This window comes from Microcebus murinus, chromosome 5, assembly GCF_040939455.1.
Source record: "Microcebus murinus isolate Inina chromosome 5, M.murinus_Inina_mat1.0, whole genome shotgun sequence".
Lineage (NCBI taxonomy): Eukaryota > Metazoa > Chordata > Mammalia > Primates > Cheirogaleidae > Microcebus > Microcebus murinus.
This window is the reverse complement of record NC_134108.1, coordinates 113,358,448-113,374,188: the sequence shown is the minus strand read 5'-3', so window position 1 is coordinate 113,374,188 and position 15,741 is coordinate 113,358,448. Positions and strand designations below refer to the sequence as shown.

The 15,741-nt window shown below is 42.5% G+C and overlaps 1 protein-coding gene across 1 annotated transcript; it reads left to right on the top strand.

The window, feature by feature from the left end:
- The first annotated feature begins 14,532 nt into the window (after positions 1-14,532).
- OR10C1 (olfactory receptor family 10 subfamily C member 1) lies at positions 14,533-15,471 on the top strand. Its single transcript, XM_012768735.2, has one exon. The coding sequence runs from the start codon at positions 14,533-14,535 to the stop codon at positions 15,469-15,471; it is 939 nt and encodes a 312-aa protein (XP_012624189.1).
- Positions 15,472-15,741: the final 270 nt, after the last annotated feature.

Here is a 15,741-nt window from a genome sequence, read left to right as displayed (position 1 = left end):
TGTCTGTTTCTAAGGGGCTGGTGCTCCTCTTTGGGGGTGTGTTTTCCGTTTGTTTCTTCATATTTCCAAAGTTCCTTCGCTGATTTCCTCCCATTTTGCTCAGTTGTTGTTTCTTTCCTTTAGGTTTTTGTTTGGGTATTCACACGTCTTGTTTAGTTTCTGAGCCAGTAGGTGGAGTTGCTCTCTGTCAGCAGCCTTCACTGGGGTGGTGTCTGCAGGTGTCTCAACCCGCTGGGGAGCCAGCAGTCGGAGATGTAGAGGAGGGGAAACAGCTAATTACCCTACCCTTCCTGCTGGTCTCCTTAATTACACAGGTGGGAATAGATGGCAGGAACCGGAGCAGTTCCTCTCTCAGCTCCACCCCCAAGGCGGGGCTAGAGACTTTGGAACCGAAGGCCCAGCTCCAAGTCACCAGAGTGTGTGGGTTGTAACGTCTCTCTGTCTTGTATTCGCCGAAGGCTGCTTCCTACAAGGCTCGGCTCTGCCCATGCAAACTCCAGGGCCTGGACACTGAGCGCAGAAGACCTGTGCAGACAGAGATTGGCCTGAAGCCGGCAGGCCCGTAGCCAAACCCAGGGAACCCCGTCTTCTGTCTCTTTAATTGCACAGGTGGAGATAAGCGGTAGGAATGGGAACAGTTCCTATCTCAGCTTTGCCCCCAAGGCGGGGACAGAAACTTTGGAGCCAAGGCTCAGTCACAAGAAACAGGACGGTGGTAGACGTAAAGACGCTCTGCCTTATAGCAGCTAAGGGTAACTTCCTTCGTGGGTGTCTCTTGCCAGGCAGGTTCTGCACTATGGACACAGAGTGCAGGAGACCTGTGCAGTGAGAGATTGTCCTGAAGCCAGACGCACCAGGCCCCTTGTTCTGTCTCTTTAATTCCACAGGTGGAGATAAGCAGCAGGAACGGGAGCAGTTTCTATCTCGGCTCCACCCCCAAGGCGGGGATACAAACTTTGGAGCCAAAGGCCTAGCCCCAAATCCCCGGATGTGGGGGTTGTAAAATATCTCTGCCTTATAACCACTGACGGCTGCCTCCTGCAAGGCCCAGCGCTCCACACTCTGGGCAAAGTGCGCGGGAGACCTGTGCAGGGTGAGACTGACCAAAAGCTGGCAGGCAGTCAATGGGACCCACCTATCCCTGCCTTTTGTCTCTTGAATTACCCAGGTGGAGATAAGCGGCAGGAATGAGAACAGTTTCTATCTCAGCTCCACCCCCAAGGCTGGGACAGAGACTTTGGAGCCCAGGGCGGGGCTCCGGGTCGCAGGAGAGTGTGGAAGGCAACCTTTCTCTGCCTTAAATTCGCCAAGGGCAATCTCCCCTGTAGCTCTGCCCCGTCCAGGCAGGGTCCACTCTCTGAGCACAGAGTCAGTGCCGCTTGTGCAGCAAGTGAAGGTCCAATATCAAATTGGTGGAGCAGCGGCGCATACCAGCGCTTTCTCTGCGCCGCCTCTCCAAACCCCGAGCGCAAGTCAGCGCTGGAATGCCGAGTCAGCGCCGGAATGCAGGGGCTGAGCGGTGGTGCGGGAGGGGCAGAGGGAGGGGGGTCCTAATGGATCAAGGAGTCTAACTTTGCGCACTCTGACCTCTCAGTGCTATCCCAAACCTCCTCCAAATCCAAAGTCAAAGCCTCCTGCTGTGTAAACTCCCCTTACCCTTGACCTGGGAGTGTTCTGCAGGGCTCTGGTTCCTGCTGCTCGGAGCGGTTGCGGCGCGCGGATCCTCCCCCACCTTAAACCGCGCCGGCGGTTGTGTGCTCTGGCGAACTCAGCGCGTTCCCTACTCTAGTCTCTTCTCCACACAGCTTAATCCCGCGCTGCCACTTCTCACCAACTTCAGGCACCTCCCAGCCTACGTGGGAGTGGAGCTCGGTGTGGGTTGGGGTGTTTCTCAGCGCCGGTTAGAGGCTGGCGCCACTGCCCGCCGGCAGCGGCTTAAGCCGTGCCTCGCTCCCTCCCTGATGTGTGCCTCCGAATCCCCGAGTTTTGCGGAAGAATGATCGGTTCACCTTTGCTTTAGGCTGTAAATGGTCTTATCCCTCCATTTCCTGTTGAATATCTTCAGGCTTGCAAAGCTGGTCTCGTGGAAGTGTAGATCGCTGGAGCGTGGCTATCCGCTTTCTTCACTATTTGCTCTGGGAGCAGAGAGCCAGGAGGGCACCCCTACTCCGCCATTTTCCGAGGTCCAGTATAGACATTTTGATGATATTCAGTCTGCCGATCCACGAGCATGGTATGGATTTTCATCTGTTTACATCCTCTGCTATTTCCTTCCTCAGTGTTTCATAGTTCTCCCTGTAGAGGTCTTTTACATCCTTGGTTAAGTATATTCCTAGGTACTTTAATTTCTTTGTTGCTATTGTGAAGGGAATTGAGTCTTTGATTTGGTTCTCAATTAGATTGTTGTTGGCGTATATGAATGCCTCTGATTTCTGTGTATTGATTTTGTATCCTGAGACTTTACTAAATTCATTGATCAGTTCCAGGAGTTTCTTGGTTGAATCTTTGGGGTGGAAACAGCCCAAGTGCCGGATTAATCCAAGAATGGATTAATAAAATGTGGTATATGTATACCATGGAGTACTATTCAGCTCTAAGAAACAATGGTGATATAGCACATCTTATATTTTCCTGGTTAGAGCTGGAACCCATACTACTAAGTGAAGTATCCCAAGAATGGAAAAAGAAGCACCAGATATATTCTCCAGCAAGCTGGTATTAACTGAGTAGCACCTAAGTGGACACATAGGTACTACAGTAATAGGGTATTGGGCAGGTGGGAGGGGGGAGGGGAGTGGGTATATACATACATAATGAGTGAGATGTGCACCATCTGGGTGATGGTCATGATGGAGACTCAGACTTTTGGGGGAAGGGGGGAAAATGGGCATTTATTGAAACCTTAAAATCTGTACCCCCATAATATGCCAAAATAAAAAAAAAAGAAAAAGAAAGTTAAACAGAAAAAAAAATCAAGCTGAAAATACTCCCCCTAGGAGATACACCTGCTCTCAAGAAATGGAGCCTGAACAAACCCAAAACACTAAAATGAAAGAAGAATTCCAAAATTGAATTGTTAAAAAGCTCTATGAAATGAAAGAAAAAAAATGGATAAGCAACACAAAGAAACTACAAATAAGATACAAGAATGGAAGAAAGATTCACTAAGGAGATTGACATCTTGAAGAAGAATCAATCAGACATCCTCGATATGAAGAAATTATTCAAGGAAATTCAAAACACAGTGGAAAGCCTCAAAAATAGGGTGGACCAAACAGAAGAAAGAATATCAGAGTTGGAAGACAATTCATTCAAATCAAATAAGTTAATCACAGAGTTAGAGCAGAAAAATAAGAGACATGGGCAAAGCTTAGAAGAATTGTGGGATTATACGAAGAAAAATAACCTGCGGGTCCACTGGATTCCCGAGAGGAGAAAGAAAAACTCAAGGGTTAGATGAGATTTTTGAAAAATAATAGAGGAAAACTTCCCAGGTCTAACCAGTAACCTAGAATTAGAAATACAAGAGGACAAAAGGACTCCTGGGAGATACATGCAAACAGGAAAACACCACGCCATGTAGTCATAAGACTGACCAAAATATCAACAAAAGAGACCCTCCTAAAAGCGGTCAGACACAGGAAGGAAATCACATATAAAGGAAAACCAATCCGAATAACTCCAGATTTCTCAACTGATACAATACAAGCAAGGAGGGCATGGGGACCAAATTTCACTCTTTTAAAACAAAATAACCATCAGCCTAGAATCTTGTACCCTGGAAAATTAACCTTCATAAATAAAGGAGAAATTAAGACATTCTCAGATAAGCAAAGTTTCAGAGAATTCACCAAGACAAGACCAGCCCTACAAGAACTACTCAAATCAGTCTTAGGAACGGAAAACAATAATAAAAACCCACGAATATAAAAACAACAAAACCCAAAGATTAAAGGCCAGATATTACAATGGCTCAAGACAGAAATCATATAGACAACATCCAACCCAACAGAATGAACAGTAATCTACCTCACCTATCAGTTCTCTCAATAAATGTGAATGGCTTAACTCCCCACTCAAGAGACATAGGCTGGCTGACATATGCTGTCTTCAGGAAACAATCTAACCTGCAAGGATGCATATAGACTAAAAGTAAAAGGGTGGAGATCACTATTCCAAGGAAGTGGAAGCAAAAGAAAGCTGGCATAGCAGTTCGAATTTAAGACGATTTCGTTTTTAAACCAACAAAAGTAGTAAAAGACAAAGATAGTCATTATATAATGGTGAAGGGCACAATTCAACTAGAAGACATAACAATTTTAAATATATATGCACCCAACTTAGGTGCACCCAGATTCATAAAGCAAACATTACTGGATCTAAGCAAATGGATTAATAGCAACTCCATAATCACCAGAGATTTCAACACCCTACTGACGGCACAAGACAGATCCTCCAAACAGAAAGTTAATAAAGAAATAATGGACTTAAACAAAACTCTAGAACAATTGGGTCTGACTGACAGCTACAGGACATTCTACCGAAAATCCACTCAATATACGTTCTTCTCATCAGCTCACGGGACATTCTCTTCGATTGACCATATATAGGACACAAAGTAAATCTCAAGAAATTTAAAAAAATAGAAATCATACCATGTACCTTCTCGGATCACAGTGGAATAAAAGTAGAAATCAACCCTAACAGAAACTCACATTTCTACACAAAAACGTGGAAATTAAACAACCTCCTACTAAATGATTACTTCATAAATGAATAAATCAAGATGGAAATAAAAAAATTCTATGAATAAAATGACAATAGAGAGACAAGTTATCAAATCCTCTAGGATACAGCTAAAGCAGTTCTGAGAGGAAAGTTTATCTCCATAAATGCCTATAACCAAAAGTCAAAAAGATCACAAATAGACAATCTAACGAAATGACTCAAAGGGCTGGAAAAGAAGAACAGACCAACCACAAACCCAGCAGAAGAAGTGAAATCAACAAGATCAAATCAGAACTAAACGAAATTGAAAACAAGGAAGCTATGCAGGAGATTAATAAAACAAAAAGTTGGTTCTTTGAAAAAATAAACAAAATTGACTCACCATTGGCTAGGTTAATGAAAAGCAGAAAAGAGAAATCTCTAATAAGCTCCATCAGGAACAAAAAAGGAGATATAACAACTGATCCCAAGGAAATACAAGATATAATTTATGAATACTACAAAAATCTTTATGCACACAAACTGGAAAATGTGGAGGAAATAGACAAATTTGTAGAAACACACAACCTCCCTAGGCTCAACGAGGAAGAAATAGATTTCCTGAACAGATCAATCTCAAGAGCTGAAATAGAAACAGCAATTAAAACTCTCCCTAAAGCAGGAGATCCAGAGAAGATTGTGGATGGAAACACCACCAGACAGAATGTCTCTGCAGAAAAGACAGATTCTAGCAGAAATTAGAAGAAAGAAGCAAGAAGAGGAGCCTACATCAGATGAGGGTCGGAAGGAGAAGTACCTGAGACCACGGGAGACTCCACAGGAGTAGGTCATGGAGGAGACCTAGAAGCTGGGACCCCCGGAGCAGCCCAGAGACCAGCGGGAAGTGTAGGTAAATTGGCCGTTTCCCTTCCCCTGCTTCCCGGGCTGCTAGTGGGCTCCCAAGCCAGTGGAGAGACCTGTGGACAACAGCACAGCGACAGACGGTGCCAGTGAGAGGTAAGCCAGTAGCAGATGCAGCAACAGGCTCCCAACTCCCTCGGGGCACCTCTGTGTGCACAGACCCGAGCCGCGTGGCAGACACCATATTGCCGTCTCCTCCTCCCCTCTCCCGACACTACCTGGCCTACCCAGAGAGACAGAGAGACAATATAGCCACCAGCATGAGGCACCTACAGGGAATGGGACCTTCCTGTTTGGGGCCCTAGAGCTGACTAAGGGGAACTCAGACTGTGAGCTCTCTACCCGCAAGACCTCCCAGGTGCTGCTGGCACGGTGATCCCAGGAGAATGGGGCAGACCCTGAGGCTGAGAGACATAGACCCAGCGTGGGCTCCCTGTGGGTGAATTGGGACTGGCACTGCTCTCCCTGGTGGATATAGTTTGAACTCTGGAATCCAGACGTCAGACCTGCAGACCACATACCGTGCACTGAGACCTCACATTTCCGGGGGCACAGAGGGATATAGGTGAACAGCCTACTGAGGTGTCTGTGCCTTCAGGGCAGATCAGCGTCCTAGAGGGCAACCGTCCCCCCAAAGGGAAGCCGTGTGCCTAGCCCAAGTGGCGTTCCTGTGCAGGGAACCTCCTCGCCGCAGCACAGCCAGGGGAGCCCTGGTGGAATGTACTCTGGCCTGCTGATAGAAGCCCAGGAGTAGCTACAGAGTTGGGGACAGTGGAAAGAATCCAGGCCTGCTCTAGACTGCGAGTCTCACACAGCCTCACCCCCACACACAGACTCTCTGACTGAACCCGGCCATTCCAGCCCCTCCCTGTCAGCTTAGCTGGAAGAAGAGAACAGAACTTTGACCAATGTTAATGACATTGGTGGTGCCTGAGGGCTGGCTTACCCAACCCAGCTCTGCCCAGACTCTCTCCTAGACTAGCCCTCACTGAAGGGGAGAAAAGGACACACCTGGAAGTCCCAGGGCCCCACTGACCACCTGAGGCACTAGAGTTCTCGCTACAAGAATAAGAGCTGATAACAGGACATAAAAACAAAAGCATAGCCTGTTCCTCGAAGCAAGTGACACCTACTGACAGGGAGAGCATTCTGCACACCCTTTTCATGACACCTACTGACTCATTATACAGGGAGTGGTGAAATCTCACACACAGACACCACCTACAGGCTCAGAAACTATACAAGGCATGTGAATACCCCAAAAAAGCCTAAAGAAAAGAAACAACAACTGATCGACATGGGAAGAAATCACCAGAGGAACTCAGGAAATATGAGGAACCAAAAGGAAAACACACCCCCAAAGAGGAGCACCAGCCCCCTAGAAACAGACACTAACCAAAATCAGGCAACCAAAATGACAGAAGAGGAATTTTGTATGTGGCTAATAAGAACACTCACCGACCTGCAACAACAACTAATAACCAACACTAAGAAACCACAAAAAGCCTCCAGGATCTGGAAAAAAAGTTCACTGAAGAAATAGAAACAATGAAGAAAAGTTTAACAAAACTCCTGGAAATGAACAATCAATTCAGGGAACTACAAAATACAGTAGAAAGTCTCAAGAACAGGGGAGATCAAACAGGAGAAAGAATCTCAGAGCTTGAAGATAACACCCTCCAATTAAATAAATCAGTCACAGAAATAGAGCAAAGAAACAAGAGAAAAGAACCAAGGCTACAAGAGATGTGGGATTATGTGAAGAACCCTAATGTGAGGGTAATAGGGTTACCATAAGGGGAAGAAGACATCACTCATGGGTTGGACAACCTATTTGAAGATATAATAGAGGAAAATTTCTCAGGCCTTGCTCAAAATCTCAATATACAAGTTTAAAAAGCTCAGAGGACCCCTGGGAGATTCCATGCAAACAGAAAGACGTCACGACATGCAGTCATCAGACTGACCAAAATATCAATTAAAGAGGCCCCTCTAAGAGCTGTAAGACGAAAGAAGCAAGAAACATACAAAGAGAAGCCAATTCTAATAACACCAGACTTCTCTAATGAGACTTTACAAGCAAGGAGAAATTGGGGACACATTCTCACTCTTTTGAAACAAAACAATGCCCAGCCTAGAATCTTATTCCCTGTAAAACTAAGCTTCGTATATGAAGGAGAAATAAAGACATTCTCAGACAAGCAAAGCCTCAGAGAATTCACCAAGACAAGACCAGCACTACAAGAAGTACTGAAAACAGCATTACGCACAAAACATCATAAAAATAACCCACGATTATGAAAACAACCAAAATCAAAGATTAAAGACCAGATATTACAATAGCTCAAGAGGGAAATCATAGCAACAACATCCAACCCAACAGAATGAACAGTAATCTACCTTACCTATCAGTTCTCTCAATAAATGCGAATGGCTTAAACTCTCCACTCAAGACACATAGACTAGCTGAATGGATAAAAAAATACAGGCCAAGTATACGCTGTCTTCAGGAAACACATCTAACCTGAAAGGATGGATATAGACTAAAAATTAAAGGGTGGAGATCGGTATTCCAATCAAATAGAAGCCAAAAGAAGGCTGGCGTGGCCATCCTAATTTCAGAAGATTTAGTTTTTAAACCAACAAAAGTAGTGAAAGACAAAGAGGGTCATTATATAATGGTGAAGGGCACAGTTCAACAAGAAGAGATAACAACTTTAAATATATATGCACCCAACTTAGGTGCACCCAGATTCATAAAGCAAATCTTACAGGAGCTAAGCAAATGGATTAATAGCAACTCCATAATCACCGGAGATTTCAACACCCCACTGACGGCACAAGACAGATCCTTCAAACAGAAAATTAATAAAGAAATAATGGACTTAAACAAAACTCTAGAACAATTGGGTCTGACTGACATTTACAGAACATTCTACTGAAACTCCACTGAATATACATTCTTCTCATCAGGACACGGGACATTCTCTTCGATTGACCATATCCTAGGACACAAAGTAAACCTCAAGAAATTTAAAAACATAGAAATTATACCATGTATCTTCCCATATCACAGTGGAATAAAAGTAGAAATCAAACGTAACAAAAACTCACATTTCTACAGAAAAACGTGGAAATTAAACAACCTCCTACTAAATGATTACTTCATAAATGAAGAAATCAAGAAGGAAATACAAAAATTCTATGAACAAAATGACATTGAAGAGACAAGTTATCAACTCCTCTGGGACACAGATAAAGCAGTTCTGAGAGAAAAGTTTATCTGCATAAATGCCTATAACCAAAAGTCACAAAGATCACAAAAAGACAATGTAATGAAACGACTCAAAGAGCTGGAAAAAGAAAAACAGACCAGCCCCAAACAAAGCAGAAGAAGTGAAATCAACAAAATCAAATCAGAACTAAACGAAATTGAAAACAGGGAAGCTATTCAAGAGATTAACACAACAAAAAGTTGGTTCTTTGACAAAATTAACAAGCCATTAGCTAAGCTAACGAAAAGCAGAAAAGAGAAATCCCTAATAAGCTCCATCAGGAACAAAAAAAAGGAGATATCACAACTGATCCCAAAGAGATACAATGTATAATTTATGAATACTATAAAAATCTTTATTCACACAAACTGGAAAATGTGGAGGAAATGGACAAACTTCTAGAAACACACAGCCTCCCTAGGCTCAATCAGGAAGAAATAGATTCCCTGAACAGACCAATCTCAACTGCTGAAATAGAAACAGCAATTAAAAATCTCCCTAAAAAGAAAAGTCCTGGTACAGATGGCTTCACACCCGAATTTTACCACACTTACATAGAAGAACTAGTACCTATCTTGGAGAAACTATTCCAAAACATCGAGAAGAACTGAAACCTCGCGACACATTTTATGAAGCAAATATTACTCTGATACCAAAACCAGGAAATGATGCAACAAAAAAAAAACTACAGACCAATATCCCTAATGAATATACATGCAAAAATTTTAAACAAAATCTCAGCTAACCGAATCCAGACGCTTATTAAAAAAATAATCCATCACGACCAAGTGGGCTTCATCCCAGGGATGCAGGGATGGTTCAACTTACGTAAATCTATAAATGCAATTCAACACATAAACAGAAGCAAAAACAAAGACCACATAATTCTTTCAATAGATGCACAAAAAGCTTTTGACAAAATTCAACACCCTTTCATGATACAAACACTGAAGAAAATAGGCATAGAAGGGACATACCTAAAAATGATACAAGCCATTTATGACAGACCCATATCCAACATCATACTGAATGGGGAAAAACTGAAAGCATTCCCACTTAGAACTGGAACCAGACAAGGCTGCCCACTATCTCCACTTCTATTCAACATAGTGCTGGAAGTCTGGGCTACAGCAATCAGACAGGAAAGTGAATTAAAGGTATCCAAATAGGGGTAGAAGAGATCAAACTTTCACTCTTTGCTGATGATATATTATATTTAGAAACACCAAAGATTTAACCAGGAAACTCCTGGAACCGATAAATGAATTTAGTAAAGTCTCAGGATACAAAATCAATACACAGAAATCAGAGGCACTTGTATACGCCAACAACAATCAAATTCAGAACCAAATTAAAGACTCAATACCCTTCACAATAGCAACAAAGAAATTAAAGTACCTAGGCATATACTTAACCAAGGAGGTAAAAGACCTCTACGAGGAGAACTATGAAACACTGAGGAAGGAAATAGCAGAAGAGGTAAACAGATGGATATCCATTCCATGCTCATGAATCAGCAGACTCAACATCATTAAAATGTCTATACTACCCAAACTGATCTACAGATTCAATCCAATACCTATTAAAATCCCATCAGCATTCTTCACAGATATAGAAAAAAATAATTTTACGCTTTGTATGGAACCAAAGAAGACCCCGAATATCAAGAGCAATTCTAGGCAACAAAAACAAAATGGGAGGTATTAATATGCCAGATATCAAACTATACTACAAAGCTGTAGTAATTAAAACAATCTGGTATTGGCACAAAAATAGGAATATTGATCAGTGGAACAGATGTGAGAATCCTGATATAAAACCATCCTCATATAGCCATCTAATCCTTGACAAAGCAGACAAAAACATACGCTAGGGAAAAGAATCCCTTTTCAATAAATGGTGCTGGGAAAACTGGATAGCCACCCGTAGAAGGCTAAAGCAGGACCCACACCTTTCACCGCTCACAAAAATCAACTCACGCTGGATAATAGACTTAAACCTAAGGTATGAAACTATTAGAATTCTAGAGGAAAATGTTGGAAACACTCCTACACATTGGCCGAGGCAAAGAGTTTATGAAGAAGTCCCCAAAGGCAATCAAAGCAGCAACAAAAATAAATAAATGGGACATGATGAAACTACAAAGCTTCTGCACAGCCAAAGAAACAGTCATGAAAGTAAACAGACAACCTACAGAATGGGAGAAAATTTTTGCATCCTACGTATCCGATAGGGGCTGATAACTAATATATACTTAGAACCCACGACAATCAGTAAGAAAAAATCAAATAATCCTATTAAAAAGTGGGCAAAGGACTTGAACAGAAACTTTTCTAAAACTTTTCAGAAAAATGGCTAACAAACATATGAAAAAATGCTCACCATCTCTAATCATCAGGGAAATGCAAATCAAAACTACAATGAGATATCACTTAACTCCAGTGAGAATGGCCTTTATCAAAATGTCTCCAAATAACAAATGCTGGCATGGATGTGGAGAGAGAGGAACACTCCTACACTTCTAGTGGGACTGTAAACTAGTTCAACCTCTGTGGAAAGCAATATGGAGATACCTTAAAGCGATACAAGTGGATCTACCATTCGATCCAGCAATCACATTGCTGGGCATCTACCCAAAAGATCCAATGACACTCTACGAAAAGACACCTGCACTCGAATGTTTATAGCAGCACAATTCATAATTGCAAGGCTGTGGATACAGCCCAAGTGCCCATCAATCCAAGAATGGATTAATAAAATGTGGTATATGTATACCATGGAGTACTATTCAGCTCTAAGAAACAACAGTGATATAGCACATCTTATATTTTTCTGGTTAGAGCTGGAACCCATACTACTAAGTGAATTATCCCAAGAATGGAAAAACAAGCACCACATATACTCACCAGCAAACGGGTATTAACTCAGAGCACCTAAATTGACTTATAGATACTACAGTAATAGGGTATTGGGCAGGGGGGTGGGAGGAGGGCGTGGGAGGAGGGGGCGGATATATACTTACGTAATGAGTGAGATGTGCACCATCTGGTGGATGGTCACATTGGAAACTCAGACCTGTGAGGGGATGGGGTAAAGGGCATTTATTGAAAGCTTAAAATTTGTACCCCCATTATATGCCGAAATAAAAAAATTAAATTAAATTAAATTAAAGATATTTTTCTAAAAAAAAAAATCTTTGGCAATAATACTACATAGCCACACTAAGAGAATGTTTGCCTGGGCACATAGCAATACAGATTGTTCTACTCCACTGTGTTCCCTGGAATGGAAGCCATTGTCTTAACCCTAAGAGAACCACACTCCAAGAATAGATTAACTGAAAGGACACTGGATTCCTGAATACTCCGGTGATCAGAAAAACTGTATTTCCCTGAACTGTAAAACTTCAGGAATTTAAGTGACAGATAAATAAATGTTCATCCTTTTTGAGCCACTTTTATTTATATTACTACCAAGGAATAAGAAGGAAACTAAGTAGTAAATCTGGTATAAGTAACTTCTAAACCTCTAGTTATGTGAATTAATAAATACATTTATTATTTCAACTAGTTTGAGTTCCGGCTTGTTGTTGCAAGGGTTGTTACATATCTTGAAAACATCCTAATACACAAGCTTTATCACATCTATGAAAAAAATGTAAGAACACAGAAGAAACAAATCAAACAATAAGTCCAAATGATAATAATACAAAGAGAGATCTTGTATAACAAATGAAAAAAAAAAGAAAGAAAGAAAAATTACAGAAAATTTTCCAAGAAAATGGCATTTATTAGCTCACTAAAATAAAAAACATGTTTATTTCTCTTTTATATTCTTAGTTCTAGGTAGAGTGACTGAAATATACAAGGGACTCTATTTATGGCTATCAAATAAGTTAATTACTATATTAAATCAATATCAACAAGATGTGTAAAATTGTATTATTACCTTTTGTAAATGTACTAGGACATCCACAGTGATAGAAAAAAAAACAACAGGAGAAAAAAGAAAATTAAAATGTTTAAACCAGAAATATTATGGGAGACTAAGAGACACCAATAGCTGTGGACATTTTCTCTGAAATGTGCTTGACAGTTCACTCTTTAATTCTTGAAATCTAAGAAACAGACTCAACAGATTAATTGGTTATACGAAGAGCTCTCCCCATTGGAAAGCCAAATATGCTTGGAGACTCAAGTCCTCAGAGACTTTAAAGAGACACCAAAACTAAGAGAACTTTCCTCATGAGGGATCCACGATGTAGAAAAAATAAGCAAGTCATCAGATGCCAGCTGCCTTCATCACTGTTATTTCCCAAATAGAAAGGCATTATTCAGATTATATCTTCTGGAAAACGCTGGAAGAGCCTCTAAAGTGGAATAAACCACAAACTCTCCAGCTGCAAAAGGTTACCAGTGTGTGGGCTTGTATTTCTAATATACATTCTTGAATATGGGTATATTTTTTGTTCAGGGTTTGGATTTATCTGTATACTTAAGTGTGTCTTTGGGTGTTTACACTTTTATGTTCAATGTGTTTTGACTATTGCTGTTATTTGTATGATGTCTGCATAATACATGATTTATTTGTGACTTTAGATGAATCTGGCACCTGAGGACGTTCTTCATTGCTTGTATTTAGAAATGTAGTGTGTTATATGTGGATTTGTGGAGTTTATGTGTGCGGTTTGGAAATTTCCTTCTGTGTTACAATATGAGAATGAAGTTTGAGAATCTGTAAGATGCAGAAGTAAGCAATTGAGAAAGGTCTTATCACCTCTTTCCTGCACATTTTTTTAAAACTAAAAATCCTCATCCCTTGGGTAGTTGAACTGCTTAACTGCCTGGAGGAGCACGAAAGAGAGGATTTTTATGCTGAAATAAAAAGAAAAAAAGAGAGAGAGGATTTCTCAAATTCTTTCTCTCCCCCTTGAAAACCATGAAATTTGTCTGATGGTAAAATGACAGAAAAAGCAGAGTGAGACAGAAGGCTGAGTGAATCTGGTAAATGAAGAAAGAGATAGAAAAAGGAAAAGTAGACAGTAAGAGGTGATAATTGGGCCAGACAGGAAACAAGCTGAGAGGAGGGGAGACAGAAAACATGTGAAAGAAGGAAAGAAAAAGAAATAGAAAGATTCAAGAGGGAGAAAAACAGGAGAGGAAATTCCCTTGACTTGGAATGGGATTTTTCATGCCTTGAACATGGAACAATTCTGGCTGTGTGGAAAAAAAAAATCTGCTAGAAGGGAAAATTCTGCCCCCAGCCCTGAAGGAAGAATGGGAAAAGTCAAAAAGCTAGAATGATCCATCCCTCATCCCAGAAAAAAAGTGAAAACAGAGCTCAGTGTGTTCTTCTGAAAGACAGGCACTGCAGGGAGAGATTAAGTGAGGGATCCAGGCTGAGAGAGACAAACATTTGTCCGGGATTCTAAGAGTAGTCAAGGGTGGAACATGGACCCAAGTCTGGGCTGCCTAATTTCAAAGGCCATGATATTCTAAAAGAAAGGGAGTTCCAGTGCTGTGACTAGGTGCAGAAAGAGGTCATCTTTGCCCACTTTCCTATCCCACAGCTGAGATTTGTCCTTGCCATTTCTCTGTCTTCCAGTCAAAGGGTGTTTGCACTCAGCAAGATGAGTGCAAACACCTCCATGGTGACTGAATTCATTCTCGTAGGTTTCTCCCACCTCGTCAACCTCCAGGGCTTGCTCTTCTCTCTCTTTCTCACTGTCTACCTGTTGACCGTGGCAGGGAACCTCCTCATCGTGGTGCTGGTCTCCGCCGATGCTGCCCTCCAATCCCCCATGTACTTCTTCCTTCGCACCCTCTCAGCCCTGGAGATTGGCTACACGTCTGTCACTGTCCCTCTGCTGCTTCACCACCTCCTCACCGGCCAGCACCACATCCCTCGCTCTGGATGTGCTCTCCAGATGTTCTTCTTCCTCTTTTTTGGTGCCACGGAGTGTTGCCTCCTGGCAGCCATGGCCTACGATCGCTATGCCGCCATCTGCAAACCCCTTCACTACCCACTGCTGCTCAGCCACCGAGTGTGTCTGCAGCTGGCCGGGACTGCGTGGGCTTGCGGGGCAATGGTGGGGCTTGGCCACACGTCCTTCATCTTCTCCTTGCCCTTCTGTGGCCCCAATGCCATCCCACACTTCTTCTGTGAGATCCAGCCCGTCCTGCAGCTAGTGTGTGGAGACACCTCACTTAATGAATTGCAGATAATTTTGGCTGCTGCCCTCATCATCCTCTGCCCCTTTGGCCTCATCCTGGGCTCCTACTGGCGTATCCTCACTACTATCTTCCAGATCCCATCTGGTGCTGGCCGCCACAAGGCCTTCTCCACCTGCTCCTCCCACCTGATTGTGGTCTCCCTCTTCTATGGCACTGCCATCTTTATCTACATTCGCCCTAAGGCCAGCTACGATCCAGCCACTGACCCTCTTCTGTCCCTCTTCTATGCTGTGGTCACCCCCATCCTCAATCCCATCATCTATAGCCTGCGGAACGCTGATGTGAAGGCTGCCCTGAAGAGGACCATCCAGAAAATGGGGCCCACAGAGATTTGAAAAGGGGGTGACAATGGGGAGTGCTGTGTAGCGCTCCCAGTCAGCCCCAAATAACCAAGGATTGAGGGAAGTGATAAGGGAAACCCCTATCTATTACTTGGTACATCAGGCACTGGAGACCGCCACCCTTCACGGAAGACCCACATCAGCATAATACTAACTTGTTACCTGGCCCATCAACTAGCCTGGCATCAGCATAACACTACATCTATTGCCTGGTGCATCAACTACCCTATTGCCTGGCATCAGCATAACACTGAGCCTATTACC

What these genes read in the sequence shown, in the direction of transcription:
- OR10C1 (XM_012768735.2), top strand. Translation starts at nt 14,533, where the DNA reads ATGAGTGCAAACACCTCCATGGTGACTGAATTCATTCTCGTAGGTTTC.